This window comes from Cinclus cinclus, chromosome 8, assembly GCF_963662255.1.
Source record: "Cinclus cinclus chromosome 8, bCinCin1.1, whole genome shotgun sequence".
Taxonomy (NCBI): Eukaryota; Metazoa; Chordata; class Aves; order Passeriformes; family Cinclidae; genus Cinclus; species Cinclus cinclus.
The window spans coordinates 21,154,487-21,170,534 of NC_085053.1; the positions used below are offsets into that span (position 1 = coordinate 21,154,487).

The window sequence follows — 16,048 nt, forward strand, 5'->3', positions numbered from 1 at the left end:
AAATTGTAAAAATTCCCAGCCTGGAGTGACGAAAGCTGGTGTATCAGCCTCTGGTGATGTATTGGAGGTGACAGCTAAGTCGCTTTAGCACCTGCATAAAATATTAAAGGACCAGTTGTGCATTTATCACTCCATCCCTTTTAAGGTTGATAAATGAGAATCCAGGAACCTGCTCTGCACCTCCAGCACTGCAAGCCCTTAGGGCTCTCAGACAAACACATTTTATTTTTCCTCCTTCTTTTGCTCCTTCCCCAGTGACGGGGAAATCAGTTACTGAGGAGAGAGTGAGTTATGGCAAAATTTGACCTCTCGTGAGCTTTATTGGTGAATGTAATTTTAGCTAGAAACCAGGCCCCTTTCTTACATTCAGCCCTTTGGCCTCAAAGAGGAGGATTTACTAAACTGTTTGTTGGCATGAACCTCAGGCACTCATGAGAGTTTCTCGCAAGCAATCCACGTAGCGCATGCTTAATGAGAGGAGGAATGCTGGCTCCTTTCGTTCAATAAAGAGGATGGGGTGCGATCTCTTCCTATATCAACTTGGATTTTAATTTAAAATATCTCAAGGGGAAAGGCTGCTGTGTAAGGGAGTTGCACTTAAAAGCCAGCCATGTGCTCAGCTAAAACCAGGCACTCCTGATCTGCTCTTGTTTTCCTCTGAAATTAAATTGTAGCTGGGTTATAGCAGAGCAGATGATCAGGAGCAGTTTCTTTGGGCTTTAAAGGACCCCCAGTGAAGCTCATGCTATTACATCCTGTGTCAGTAGCCTAACTTTTTTGTGATTGCATGGGGAATTGTGTCTGTGCATGAGTCAGTGTAGAGGCCTGATGAGACCGTGCAGGATCTTAGACTGTGTTTATGTAGCACAGACACTACAATCTGTAGCAGGGAAGCATGGGATGTCTGTGTGCCTCTGTTGTCATCACTGCTAGTCCTGGTTAGAAAAAGCTGTTCAGTTCATTTCTTCCCCTTTTTTGTGCATGAGTGGTTTCTTCCTTCACCCCCAGCAAACACCTGTGTTTGAACAGAGCATGATCTTCACTTCCTTTGGTGTGGTCATCATGCTGTCTTCTCTTGGTAAATGTTCCCAGTTGTTTTTGAGTTAACTCACTGAAACGTGATCTGAACCTTCCACATTGCCTTGGTCATGTGGAGACCCTCTTTCAAATGAAGCTTCAGGTGGACAAAATGGGTGTAATTTATGTGGCTGGGTAAATATAAAGTGCTTGCTCTTTGTTGCATTTTCCTCATTATTTTGAGGAATTCTCCAATGTGTTACTTGTCACTATGCTGATCACCTGCTTTCCTCCACCAGAAGTTACAGATTCTAGCACCAGTCAGTGCTGTAACTTCTTCCAGATAGCTACACACAAGTTCATTCATACTCAAGGGATGCCATTGCCTGTCAGGAAGTGTGGGGTCTGTCTCTTCTTTCCTTTTGGAGACCTTCGTTACCCCTTCAGGAATTATGTGGACAGATCCAGGAAAAGATTGGAAATGCAGGAGAAAAGCAGAATACAACTACATGCAGTTCTAAAACCCTCCATAATCGCCCTGCTGACAAGGCTTTTGGGTGAGGCTTCCTCCCTTGGTGGTGCTGGATGAAAGGTATCTGTAGACCAGCTCACAGGCACAGGAAACTCCCTGTAGTATTTGTAGTGAGAAACATCCTCCCTGTGCAGTGTTTTGTGGCAGAACCACTACTGAAGAAAGGACTCCTGATGCCTGAGCAGCTGGCGGGTGTCTAGCACCTGGCCTTCCTCCTCTGGAGCACAACTCTGCTGCTAGCTAGATTCAACAGCTGCCATGCTTCAGTATTTTGAGATAACCAGACAATATGTACGGGGTACCTAACGACTTTGTGCAAGAAGTGGTAAAACTTGGAAAGCCAAAGCAAAGCTGGAGTGATCTCCTACAGCTGGCTGATTGCATTTATTTTTAATTAAGTTACACTTCTTCATGCTTTCTTTTGTGGTTCTCCTATTGTCTCTGACTGCTGCATTCAAGGGTCTCCATCACTCAGGACTGCTATGTGCACTCTCAGGTAACCTTAAGGTGACTGTCTTTCTTCTTTAGCTGCCAGTGTTGGCTCTTGCTAGACAGAATTCTTAATTTACAGCCCTGAAGCACAGCACGTTTTGTAGATGCTTTCTAATGCTTAAAACTGCTTTGTCTGGAGCTGGCAATGCCCTCGTTAACCCCTGTCACCTGAGGCTTTGCATTTGGCTCTGTTCCCTTTGCTGAGAAGTAGCAGTGATGTGGAAATCAAATGTCTTTTATAATGCCAGACAGCCTTTGCCAGGCTACAGGGATGTCACCAACGTCTAAAGAGATGACATGGGGAAATACATAAAACTGGAGGGGAAAATAGATGGTCATGTGTCTCATTAATTTCGGTTTTAATGGTGTGTTGCTTTGAGGAGATGTCACAGCTGGGTGAAGGGGGAGCAGGACACTGTGTCCAGTGTGTGTTGCATGTAGGTCCATTGAGCAGCATTACAGCAGTGTCTCAAACTTAACACAGATCCTGGCGTATTTTTATCATTTTTTGGTTAGGGGACAAGGTTCATATCACTCTCAATATGAGGAAAATTCTTTGCCAATTATATAGAAAATCCTGACAGGTTCTCAATTGGAGTAGGGTTGAGAGATTTGGGGGTTTTTTTCTTAAAAACGGAAATGTCAGGGAAATGAACAGCCTTGTTTGGATTTTCTGGAAGATGTTTAAAACATAGAAGCAACCACAGGCTGAAACTCTCACTTGTACAGTTCCTGGGATGACACTTTTCTGCTTCCAAAGCATTTTCTGGGAAAACTTGCTCTTCCAACCTGAGGGGCTGTCTTAGAAGCTGGAAATTCTTTGTCTTCTCTGTTGGTGTTACAGCTGCAAGTGCCCAGTCAGGTCTAGTGCAGCAGAGCCAAAGCATACCTGCTTGGCTACCAGAGCTTGGCATACCTGAGGCAGCAGGTGGAAAGAACAAGCTGTGGCAGCAAGTAGGAGCATGACCTGAGAAGCGCAGGGATCCGTATGTTGTCTCTGGAGCTGCTGGGTTTGGTGAAGGATTTCTCTTAGGAAATGTTTAGCACTTCTAACTGTCCTCCTGGCTTCTTAAAGCATCATTTGCCATAATTCAGTTTGCTTTCTAAAACTGGAAGGATGCAGGGTGTAAATGAAGATTATTGGCAATTATATAGTGTTTGGAACAACTTTATTTCAGCAGAGGTCCTGCTTGAAGTAGGGGTTTGTAGGAGAATTGTGGTTCTGTTTGGGAGTAGGTGCAGAAGAATACCAGCATGAAATACCAAATTCAGTTTAAATTAAGCTTGTACTTCAAAGTGTAAAACTGTATAGATAAAATAATCAAATATTCCCCTGCTGCAGTATCGTGCCACAAGACTAAAATTTCTCTTGAAATACCTGAACATTCAGTAACTATCTCTCCCTATGTCTCTGAATCATCGCTCTGAAGCTCTTTGTTGCACAGGATTATTTCATGCCATCTTTAATGAGTTTCTGTGTTTAGGATGCCAACAAGGCTTCGCAAGTGAAAGCGTCAAGTGGCTTCCTCTCTGATGTGGGGTTTGTTGGTTTTTTTTTAATGCTCAACATATTTGTAGGAATTCTTCTATTCTAGTCTGGAATGGATGCACGTTACCCTCAGTGTTTACACTGTAAGGTTATCCTTTTAAAGAATTCCTGGGGGAAGTTCAAAAGGGTTTTTTTTCTTTGAAAGATTCAGTGTCTCTTTTTGTGTGTATGTTTCTTACTTGAAAGAAGGAAAGGGAGAGGGGGAAGTGGAAAAAAAGTGCTTTATCTGAAAAGAATCACATCAGCTTCACACTGATAGAAGCTGCTGTCATCTCTTAAACGGCTTAGCACAGTCAAAAGGCAAGAGGACTTAAAACAGTGTCTTACACAGGGATCGATGGGTGGAACACATAACTGGTAACTGCAAAAAAAAAAGCAGCTCAGGGGGAGAGATAACGGTAATGATTGCATTGAGGGAAGCTTGAGGGAGGCTTGTTCTTTGTAACGGAGCTTCAAAGGTGTCTGGACTGGTGCCTAAGCAAACTGTCCTGTGAAGTTGCTGCCTCTGTAGGTCTAGGGAAGGCGGGGGGGTGGGGGGATGCTTGCACCCTTCTGTTTCTTAACAGATGGGACAAAGATTAGTAAATGCCAGGTTAGCGGCTCCCTTCTGCTGCCTCAGATTTGAGGAGAGGATTTTGTCACTCGCTCTCTTTCCGTGTGTTCTGGGAGGCAGCTTGCCCAGGAGAGGGGATGGAGGAGAGCAGGGTTGGGGAGCTGGGTGTTGGGCGGGATGTCAGTTTATCGATCGCACCTCAGTCAGCAGAGCTGCGGGCGCAGTGCTCTGAGCACGAGCGGCAGCGTGCTTAATGTGATTGAAAGGCAGTTAAAATGGCGGTGACCTTTTCAGGGGGAATTAGATTGCCTGCCAAGAGTGGTTAGAGGGAGTGATAACGCCAGCTTGAGGAAGCTGTCCAGTCTGCTTCAAAGGGAGAGAGACAGGGAAAGCAAGCTGGCAGCAAGTACCGTTTAAAGCACGAACCGTGCGGTCTGATAGAACAGAGATTGCTGTCCTCTTCAGATATGAAAGAATTGAGGAATTGTACCTAAGTTCTCTCCACCCGCCCCGTCCTCCTCTTCTCCCCTCCAGCTCCCCCACCCAAAAGCCTTCCTCTAGGTGCAGTAGCAAGCTCGTCACCACTGCTTTTCTCAGTTTCTTTTGCTTTAGCACATCAGTTGTGTCAAAAATAACACAGAAGAGAGAAAGACTTTGAAAATGTTAAAATGGCAAGCAGGGCATTTTCAGGGAAGGATACTTTCTAAGAAAGATCAACATGACAAGGATCTGTCTGATAGATTGCGATACTCTTGAAGAAGGATTACTTAACTCTGAAGTTTCTCCTTTTTTTTCTGGTATTTCTTTTTATTTCTCCATGCTGCCCTTCTCCCAAGCTAGCAAAGGGCTTGGATCTATTTGCTAATGTCTTACCAAGGGAAAATAACAGCAGAACTAAGTGTATGCATAGAGGGACTTGGAGAAGCCTTTATAAGCTGTAACAAACTGCAGTTATCTTGGGTGTCCATTTGCATTGGATCTCATGTTGTGTACATTTACAATTGTACATGTATAGTTAGGACAGCTGCCTAGAAAGCATAACTGTGTTAAAATGTTTAAAAGTTTCTAGCAAATGGCTGCAGTCCTTCCATTACCAGCTTTCTATCGACACAGAATCAAGATGCGTTTCAGTTTGAGCAGCAAATGTTGTAGGCCAGCCTTTGTCCAGTATGGGTTAGTTGTCCTGGACAGAGCATTGGGGCAGTAGCTGCATGCTCCTCCAGTTTGTTCTCCTTCCAAATCCATGAAGCATTAGAATCATTCTTTCATGTGTGAGGCCTCAGAATCTAAATAGATACTTTTTTAGTTCTCCTACCTCAACAACAGGTTTTTGTGATTACAGTGACTTTTTGGGTCTGGAAACTACCTGGCAGAAAGCTCAAAATAGAGAAGGAAAACTTTCTTGTGCTTCTCAGTGCAATTTCATGAAAATGGAACTCTACAACAGAACGCTTAAAATCTGTGTTTGACATGTGTGTGGAAACTGAAGCATGGAGAAACATCTTCTCTAGTGTTACAAAGATAGTAGCAGAGCTGGTGACAAACCTTAGAAGTCTTGCTCTAGAACCTCACCTAGTAGACAGCTATGTCCTCTTTTTCAGATAAAAGATAATGAGATATACAGGAAAACTTCAAGAGGCAAGGAGACTTCCTTTTGTTCCATGTCAGGAGATTCAGGCTGTATTTAAGGTTATACTGGTAAGAGGGCATAAGCCGATCTATTTAAATGCAGCAAAAGCATTTGAGCTGAACAGTAAACGTGTGACTTCTCTTAGGAGACTATATGGGAAATGGAAGATGTCACTGGCATATTTTGGCCTTATAGAAGAGTGGTCTAGTAACTAGAATCATCTTTGCTACTGCTGTGTAGATGAGCCAGAATTCATTCATTTTACTTTCGCATGCAAAAGCAAACTTCAGCTTGGATACAAGAGCAGTCTGTGGTAAGAGTACAGGGAATCTTTACAGAAATTAAATTCTTAAAGTTCCTCACATTTAGCAAGAACTCAATTCAATGCATTTCTCTGCCATGTTTCCAGTGTCAGCCTCTCTCTCTAAAATGTGTCTGTATATCTGAGGATCTTTCCCAGCCTCTCAGTCCTTGAATTTTAGCCTTCCTATTTGTGGGTTGCTACCTTCTGCTGGTCACTTCTACCTGCTGTAAGCTTCCAAGTGGGCAAGTTGTATAAATTTCATGTTTCTCAAGTACTTAGTCTTTGTGTCCCTTATGGAGGGCTCCTGAGGCCCATAGCACTTGTATCCCTTACCTCCCCGCTCATGTAAAAGTGGTGATCCTGGTAATCCCTCCATTGTAGAAGCATAATAATTTGGACTGGTCTGATGGAGTAGCCCAACCACTTCTTAATGTTTGCACCTCTCCTCTTTGAGAGCAAGTACTTGCCCATAAGGTAATACTTGACCTAACAATGCTAACAAAGTGTGTTTGCATCGTGTTAGATACAGTAATCACATGGGCTGCGCCTGATTCTTTCTCTGTAATTTGTGTCTGCATCTAGAATTTGAAGGATTCTGTAGTTAATATCTCCTAAGTATTGTCCTGTATATTAATACTGTAAGTTGGCTCCAGTGAGCCAGAAAAACAGATTAGAATAGTATGTGATTTTAGAAGAAAAAACCTCTTACCTTACATACAAAAGCCAGCAATGACCTGCCACATAATTGATGCCCAATGTCATGTGTGTTTGAAGTTCACATAATTCTTCAAGGAATACCATTTTGTTCATTTTGGAACACAAACTAATCAATTGAACTTAGCAAAGTAAAAATCATTTTAACTGGAAAAAATTAATTGGTGAGGATAGCCACTAAAATTTCTCATTGCTGATTTTACTTTTTTGTTAACTTGAATGCATACAAAAATATAAGAATCTATTTTTTTTTTTCAAACTGCTATAATGCATTAGCTGAAAGGAGCACAATCAGCTAAATCTTGGTGGTTGATTTATGTAACACCCCCATCCACTCTAACCAGGAAAAGATTTTCTGCGTGAAGAAGTGGAATTCTCTCTGTTTTACAGTATTATATATGCTAGTTGGGGGATGAAAAGGGATGTCTGTCAACTCCTTCCTAGAGGAAGGAGGGGAAAAGGCAGAAAACAGAAAATGCAGTTGTAACACCATGAAAATTAGCAGGGGGAGTAAGGGAGCAGGTAGAGCACCTGAAACTACTCAGTTTTTTGAAGTAGATGGGTTTCGGTTGACGGTTTCTTTAAACTTCAGGTTTTGCAGATCTCAGACACTAGTTGCTCTATAATCCAGTTTTCTACTGGTCTCTTAGCTGTGGTTTTGAAAATTTAAGATAGTAATCTGATAAGTTTTTCTTTTTTTTTTTTCCCCTCAAGGTCTGCAGTTGTGCTAGAACTGCAACCTACTTCTCGGACGCTCAGGTCAAACTTGAGCTTTAAGCGCACAGTAGTTGATTGACGTGATTTTAATAGCATTTTAGAATACAGTTGTTAAGTCGGGGCAGTGAGATGTTTCTAAAAAAAAAGAGAGCACAGGTCTCAATGGCTCTAAACAGCTCCTGTCTCTGCGTGTCGTCTCCTACACGCGGCGGTGAAACGCATTATCGAGTAGTGCCCGGAAAGTGGCTAACTGCGTTTGACACGCGCCAACTCCCTGCCTCCACACTGGATAATTGCATTGTCAACTGTTCAGCAAAGTGGCAGGTGACACTGCAGCCGGATTGATTGTCCTACTATGGAGGCTCCCAAGACTGTCAGCCACCCAATCGATGGAGTTTACACAAGACACTGTGACTGCATCTGTAACTAATTTCAGTTTGAACCTCGTAAGATGCACTGTCCCTGTTTCCTGGCCTCTCTTCTTTGCTTGCATCTTCTCCCTGAATGAGGAAGTTGCTTTTTCATGAAAGCCTGGTTTTATTTCTTGTTTTGGAGCTGGAAGTGAAGAAATCAATGGTGTGTTTTGTGGTTTCAGAGTTGAGGGCATTACAGCACATGGCTAACTAGCAGCTCCAGTTTTGCAATCGATAGACTGATCAATTGATTAAATTAGCACTGATTTTTCTTTCTTCTTTCTAGCCTAGAAAAGAATTAGTTTGGGAGGAAGACCACATGTGTTTGGCCTATGAAATTTAGCTCTTGGTTTTTCCAGTCCTTGGTTGCCTTTCCCCCATGAATACAATCTCTGTGCTCATCATTATTTAAAGCAAACTGCATTGAGCCCTGCTACTGGCAGCAGCCCACTGTAAGCCAGGGTGTCACATTCAGCTGTTCACCAGCCTTGCTGCTTCATGCTCGGCTGCCTTAGAAAAGTCATCCTCCGAGCTCTGCTGTGCTGCTTTTTTATTGGCAAAGTTGCGACATTCCTGTGATCCCTGTCAGTGGTGCTTATTGATCCAGTGATGTGAATCTGCTTAGTGATTCAAGATTACTTTAATTCTCCTTCTTCCTTTTTTTGTTTGTTTTCACCCTCTCCCCAGGGGAACAAAAGCTTTCAGATCCACCTTTCCCTAACTGTGGAAAACAAGCTGTAGCTGCAAAGTCCACAGCTGTTGCTGCTGCTTTTGCACTTCAGCTCCAGGTTTTGAAGTGCAGCCTTTGAGATACAAGAAGGTGAGAACAACCTCGTGTATCACATCAGCACGAGGCTCTAGGAGGCAGCCATGAATTGCCAAACCAGATCAGAACTTGGGTTCGGTCCGAGTGTGTTTTCCCCTCTGCAGCCATAGTCTTTACCTGATGGGTTACAGGAGGCATAAAACACACCTCTGAAATACTCCTCAATGCTGCAAGGGGTGGGGAAGCCTCTTTGTGAGCCTTACAGCAGCTGGCTCTTACCCCGTACAGCAGTGCTTGCCTGCCCTTTGTTCAGCATGCTGCTGCAAAATTATGGTAATGGTCATAAAATTATATGGCCCCTTTCCTTAAAGGCAGCTGTTTCTGTGATCTGTTAGCAAAGATCACTGTAAGCATCCACACTGGTAAGCAGTCAGGTCTCTGACAGCCCATTTGTGCCTCTGAGGGAGCTAATAGACAGCATCAGATGGATGCATCTGCTGTTTCAGGTGTGTGCTGAAACAACACAGTTGGGTGTCAGTTTTCCAGGTAAATCACCCTTTAGCTTTAAATGGGTCTGGCTCCAGAGAAATAAAACCCTTGTTTTTTAAGCTGCTTTTCTTGGCTTCTAAATGTCTTTTTTTTTTTTTTTTTTTCCTGCAACAGGCTGTGAACATCACCAGAACTATTCTATCCCTGTTGGTGCTAGGAAAAAGTGGGGGAACAATTTCACTGTTGAAAAATAAGGCTGGGGAGGCATTAAGGGTCTGTGGAAAGACCTGTGTTCAACATGGCCTCACCTTTGCCTTCCTCTCATTTTCAAGAATTTTTAGTGGCTTTCTGTGTCTTCCCAGATGTCTCTTAAAATAAAATGGCATCCGTGCCACCTTGTCCTCTTAGTACTAGTTTGGGATACTTCAGCAGCTGATGAAATAAACCCAGTTTAGAGCCATTCTTGGAAGTATGTGAGGCCTGGCCGTGAGTCTGCATAAACTACTTTTATTGCTTCATTGTTTTTACTCTCCAAGAAGCCAATGAGTGACATTGTGATAAGAAAATAGAGTGAATATGCTGGAAAGGGAGGTTGTGCAGAAGGGGGTCACTGCAAGGAGTGTAATTAGCAAAGGCTGCAGTTCTGGAGATTTATGGGAGGCTTTTCTTCTTTCCTGAGCACATGCATACTACCTGCAAACAGAATGAATGCCTCTTCCCAGCCAAAATAGGCCTCAGTAGAGCTCTACGCCTGTGAGATGGATTTGCGTTTAGACCCATTTATGGAATTTGCACAAAACTTGGGATTTATAGAATAGTTCCAGTATAGATTACACACACACACTCCCATTCCTTGGGGACCAAACTGCAGAAGTGTTCGTCATCCAGATGAGTTTGATCCTCTGCCTGAGCAGTATCTAGTAGCTGCATTCACAGTTGTGGTGCAAATAATAATACTGACATCTTAGTTTTCTTCTCTGGTTTTCTTTGGGTGATAATTAAATATAAACATATAATCAAATGTATACAGAACAGCTGGTCACCAAAACTGATCTGCCTAGCTAGGAGTTGAGGAGCAGAGGTGAGGGCACAGTAGGTCTGTGTTTTCCTGCCTATGCTCATTAAATTAGGCTGGGATCATTTGGGGTCTACAGTGGTCTGGTTGTGTTACTATTCTGTCCCTAAGACTGCCAGTCTCTGTGACTCTCGTGTGCCCATGCAGGAGACAGCACTGCTGTCAGCACCTGAAGTAGCATATGTTGTCACTTGGTCCATCTGCTGCTAAGTGAGATGGAGAAAAGGAGGGACTGTGAATCTGTTCTGTGAATCTGCTTATATCTTAACCTGGGCCACCATTCTCTGGGGAGTTGACCAGGTGACCACTCATCAGGAGGACTGCACAAAGGAAGTGAGATTTCAGAAGCAGTGCAGAGGTCAGAGAGGATTCTTAGGCATACGGGACAACTTAAGAGAGAGAAAAGTGCTATGATCAGTTACAGGAAGGGGGAGGAAAGGTTTTCTGATGAGATTTATCTGCAGATTTATTAATAGGTACATGGAAAGAAGGGGAAGTGTTTTCACCTTCCAGCTCAGCTGATTCCTGTAGCCTGCAGGTGCTTGAAGTGGCAGCATTTAAGAGGCATGCGAATTTTTCCTGCTTTTCTGACCTCTGAGTCAGTATTTCAGAAACACTGTTGCTTGTGTAGAGTACCTAAATTTTTCAGAAAGTAACTAGAATTGATGCTCAGGCAGACTGCTCTGAGATCAGCCCAAGCAAAGAAAGCTGTGTACACAGTGCTAGGTAAGTGATGTTGATAGGTACATTCTGATTGATGGGTGAGTTTGTCTCCCAAACTGTCACAGGGTTTATAGAGGTGCCACTCAATACCAGCGCTGGAATTGCATGTCAGAGCACCTGGCTATAAGAGCAATGGGGGTTGGAGACAGAGCTGTAACTTTGTTTTTTCTCTGCCTAATGGCCCCAGCGTCTGACCTGCCTGTTCACTCCTGTTTGTCTGGTCCTTAAGGAGGCAGCCGGGATTAAGACTGTCAGAGAATTGTGCTGCTTTAGCATCATGAGGCTAATTGTATTGAGGCTGGCAGGATATGACAAGGGGTTACCTTCTACCAAATGTAAAGCAAGAGCAAAAAATTCTCAGCAAGGGACAGGAAGGGAATAGAAGAGTCTGCACTGGGTTTGTTCTTTTTTTCATCTAAAAACAGCATTTTCAAATTCACATGTGGAATTACATTCGTCAGGCCTTGGGTGACTCCTGAGAGTCATAGCTGCTTCTGTGAACAACAGATCACATCTCTTATGAATTCCTAGGTCAAACTCACAAGTTTGCATTCAGTTGTTGGGTTCCACTTTGTTAACACGTGGGAATGAAGTTCTGGTTCTGAGCGTTGACCTCTGGATAACACACTGGCTTTAGAGGTCTCTACTCTAGGCAGTGTTGCTGATGGCTGTGAATTACTGTGTGACCTTCAGAAGCAGAGCCTCCCTGGAGGAACCCTTCCCTGTTCTCAGTGCACACTATTGAATTGCAAATCACCCCAGTGGAGCTGGTAGGGGTCTTGTGGAAGCTCTTGTCCTCTGCACTCCATTTCATGTTTTCCTTTCTCCTGGATGGCAGTGTACATCACCAGCAGGAGCTGGAAGTTGTGAGCCTTCTTTACATTTGGGCTGAGTTAGTGAGAAGCAGGTGTGATCCTTTTGGGCCTTTCTTGCATTCAGTGGTCTTCTTAATCCATTTATAACAGCACTTGTCCAGAAATCTGGTTTGAATGAGCCTGAGATGAATGAATAATGTCAAGCAGTTCAGACGTCAAATATTTGAACAGCTGCATGGGTGTTTTCACTGGCTTTGTGCATGGAAGCAACCCCAGGAAGTTCAACAAGGAGGGTCAGGTTGAAATTGTGGCACCAAACCCAATCCCACTGGAACTGGCCTCAAAATCCATCCCTGTTGCAGAATGAAAAGGTATTACAGGATGCTGGTTGCAAGCTGTTTGTAGCCCAGGTGATGCTGGGCCACATCCCATATTTTAGTGTTTTGTTGTATGCAGGAGCAGTACAGGGATTTTTGGATCTTTTGATTTGCTTCTAAAACATATTTTGTCACTTTCATTTTTCCTTTTTATTTAAAGCAGCTTCTGAAGTCCTAAAACTGAGAGCACAACTTATCTTCAGAGTATTCTTTGGATTCATGGAGGTTACTTTGTTTAGCATACAGTTTCTAAATCATTGGTTTTTACCGTATTGCAATGGATTGCACTTGGTCACATTAAAAAAAATCCATTTTATGTGAAAAACTGAGTTGGATCACCTGATTGCACCTTCCTTTAGGTGTCAGTCTCGGAGTCCTTGTTTGATCAGAAAATAAAATTTACCTTTCCTTTGCCCCTCATTTTAACCTATGAACTTCTCTGCAGTGCTGTCCTCTCTGAGTGAAAGGCTCACTCAGATCAGCCAGTGTGTATTTGCCATCATAACACATAATGTCCAAACTCTCCCCTTGTACACTCCCTGTTTAGGAACTGTAGTAGTCTGCTGGCAGTGCAGTTAGGCAATAGAGCTAGATTCAGCCAAAGCTCTGGAATATTTTCCTTCCAGACTTAAAAGGGATTTTCTTAAATACAAAGGTCTTGAGAGCAAGGACACAAGGATTCTGAAGTCAAGGTGCCTTAATATTTGTAAACTGTATTGCAGTAAGCAGATCTTCTCATGTTAAGCTCTAGCCATAAACCACCAGTTGGCTTGAGTCACTTGGAAACAAAATTGATGGAAAGGTGCATGTCTGCTGTGTGCTTGGCATGCTTGCAGAGAGAGTAACACAGGGGTTGCTCCCACTTATGTTCACTCATTTGGCCACCTCCCCCCCACCAAGGCACTTTCTCCTAGTATTCATTGTCTGGCTGACGTTCAGATCACCTGGGACTAGCCAAGTCACAGCTCCAGCTTTGCATGATTTGTGTCTCCCACAGCTACAAGAAAAATGAAGACCTGTGTGTCCAAAGTTTATGGCCTTTGAGAAGTGATGGGCTAAAGTAATGCCAGGTGCAGGAGATGGTGTTACTGCAGGTTAAATGCCATGGCTGTAAATTACCACCCCATCACCCACTCTTGACTTTTAAAGCAGCTTTGAAAGACTATCCAGCTTCTTTGACAGGTCTCTCTTACCCCTCTAAATCTTCTCCCAAACATTGCGATGAACTGAATGAGTCAAGATTTGCTAAACGAGCCATTCCAGCAAGAGGAGCCAGCTTGTGGCACGTGTTGGCTGGCAGTGTGCAGCCAGTATGTGAAACACTCTGAAAGGGGTCTGCTGGAAAAGGGCTGCCCCAGTGACACCATGGGGTTGACCTGCAGCCATGGCTGCCACGGTACCTGGCACAGACATGGGTGCTGCATTGTTGGTGCTAGTTGTGTTACCTCTGCTAAAAATTAAGACTGGCAATTACTTTTAAGCGAAAGGTAGTTTATGCTTCTAGGGAAAGGTTAGTCTTAAAATCATTGTCATGCTATAGTTGTCACTCGTTAAGGACCTTCTTGATATTCAGGGAAGAGAAATACCAAATCCATATAAACAAATTTTATTGGGTGCTTAATGAATCAGTGAGAGCATCCGTTCCTAGAGAGCGACAGTAAAGAGCTATGTCTGCATGGTATCCTTGGAAATGAGACCTTTGCTTTGCCCTGCTGTCTGCAGACTGTTAGAAATATAGTTCACTGTTCTGGGCTTCTGTTAAGTGTGCTGGTGAGAACCCAGTGGGATGAGCAGACTTGGACATAGGAAGGCCTGAAAAGGCTGTCCTAGTGCTTTGGAATGTCTTCATTCTTCAGACATGCATATAATATTCAGTGCTTCTACAATAATTTTAGCCTGTATTCTGCATTTAGAACCACAATCACAGTACAGGAACGTAGCCCTTTTGGGACATTGGTGCAAGGCCAAGGCAGCACCTACCTTACTCTTTCAAGCTTTGTGTTTGGGATGCGTTCCCTGGTCTACCACAGACCTAGGTCACCAGCCCTCTGGATGTGCCAGATTCTTCAGGCTTCAGCAGGTACCTCTGTCTGAGCCAGGTGCCCAGCTCTGCTGTCTGGACAGGGGTGTTAGGTGAAGGAACATCTGCATAGCTAATGTACCCAAACAGCTTAGATCTGCTGCAAAATTGAACACAAATGAGGACCTTGCAACCAACACCCTAGAGTTCAGGAGGCCTTCGCTTAATATCCAGTCTTACAGGAGAAAGTATATTCAGTGTTAGTTCTCATAAAGAGTAAATATGCCTTCTGTAGTTTCCCTTCTATTAATAAAACCTGGGCAGAAAATACCATGTGAAGATTCATCTTTGTAGGTGTTACTGCAGATTCAATTAAAAGAAGTCTGGTTACAGTTTACAAAGTGCTTGGGACCAAGGTAAATTTATAAATTGTTACAAAGTGGGACTTGATGCACACTCAGCCTCAGGTGGAACTGTAAGTGATTGCTTCCTGCTGGAGCTGGGACTGGATGTGTGCCTGACTCACCTGTGCTGGAAGAGCAGAATTCTTGATGAGTTGCTTTGCAATATTTTCATGTAAGTGCTTGTAAGAAGCTGTTAATGACAGAAGTCTGGAGGTTTTCCTCCCTCTTGTAGAAACAGATTTGCTGTTCTTAAATGATTTAGATTTTAAAAATCTAAGCCATGACTAAATGTATTTTAAAATGGAAAAAATGTTCTAATTGTATTTTAGCCTCTGCCTGCCCTCTGCGTCTGAATTAAGTAATTCAGAATGTCCTTGTGGCCTTCTCTTACCTGCTAGTAGTGTGGATTTTGCCTTAACTACTTCTGTGAAAAATAAGTCTTTCCTATTTAGCTTCATTGCTTTTTCTATTTTTGAGAGAGACCCTTACAGTGACTTCAATGCTAAAATAATTCATGTGGAGAGCTAAAAGTCAAGAATGTTCCATTTTCAATGTTGGGGGCATTTAGAGCATAAAATCTAGGAAGTTAGACCATTTCTATGAGTGTTCTTGTGCAGTCTTTGGAGAGGGCACCTTTTATGAGGCTGTTACGAGTAAAGGACAGCCTGCAAACTGGTGCTGTGGCACCTTTCTTGGAAGATCTCCTACACTTCATTTCCAATTCAAATGCTCATCCGTGTGTTTTATTTTCTTTCAGGTTCTGGGTTTATCATGTGCAGCGGGAAGGAGAATCCAGACAGCGACGCTGACCTGGATGTGGATGGAGACGACACACTCGAATACGGGAAACCACAGTATCGTTTTTGAGAGGCTCTTACCCAGAGGGAACCCAGAGATGCATCTGCCCTGGGAAATGGTGGATAATCTGTGTCCAGCCCTACTGGAAATGACACAGCCTTCTCCAGTTAGCATGTTATTTCAACTAGGAGGGGTTCCCCGTTACTCCCTTTGAGATCCTACTGTTGATACAGCACTACTTCAAACCTGGTTGAAATCTATAGGAGACACTGCAAGGGATCAGTTAGAGTTTCTCTATTCTGTTTCATAAACAATCTGTTGCCTCCATCCAGGTTTGTTCTATATGGATAGGTTTTCCTGCTTCATAGGTAGGAAATCAGTTTATTTTCTACAAGACACCCTTTTGTTTTCAAGGGGTTTCAAGGTGCAGTAAGTGCTGTTCACCTTGCACTCTGGGAGATTTGATTTTTATTTTTTTTTTTCCTTTCATTAGACATGAAAATTCATGGGCAGAACTATCATTAAAGGCAGATTTTGGGAACTTCTCCATCAGGGAGCAGGCTCTTTGGGCACAGCTCTAGGAGACCTCTGAGCAGACTCCTGCCCCACAGCAGTTTTAATAGGCATCAAGGAAGAATTCCTGTGAGGGCATTAGACAGG

The 16,048-nt window shown here is 43.3% G+C and overlaps 1 protein-coding gene across 4 annotated transcripts in view; it reads left to right on the forward strand.

Annotated features, from left to right (window-relative positions):
- RNF220 (ring finger protein 220) overlaps positions 1–16,048 on the forward strand; it is a 211,820-nt gene that overhangs the window by 167,306 nt on the left and 28,466 nt on the right. For all 4 annotated transcript variants that reach the window (XM_062497111.1, XM_062497112.1, XM_062497113.1 and 1 more), the window contains one exon: positions 15,348–15,444. In XM_062497111.1, coding sequence (XP_062353095.1) covers positions 15,348–15,444 — 97 coding nt within the window. The remainder of the gene's footprint in view (positions 1–15,347; positions 15,445–16,048) is intronic.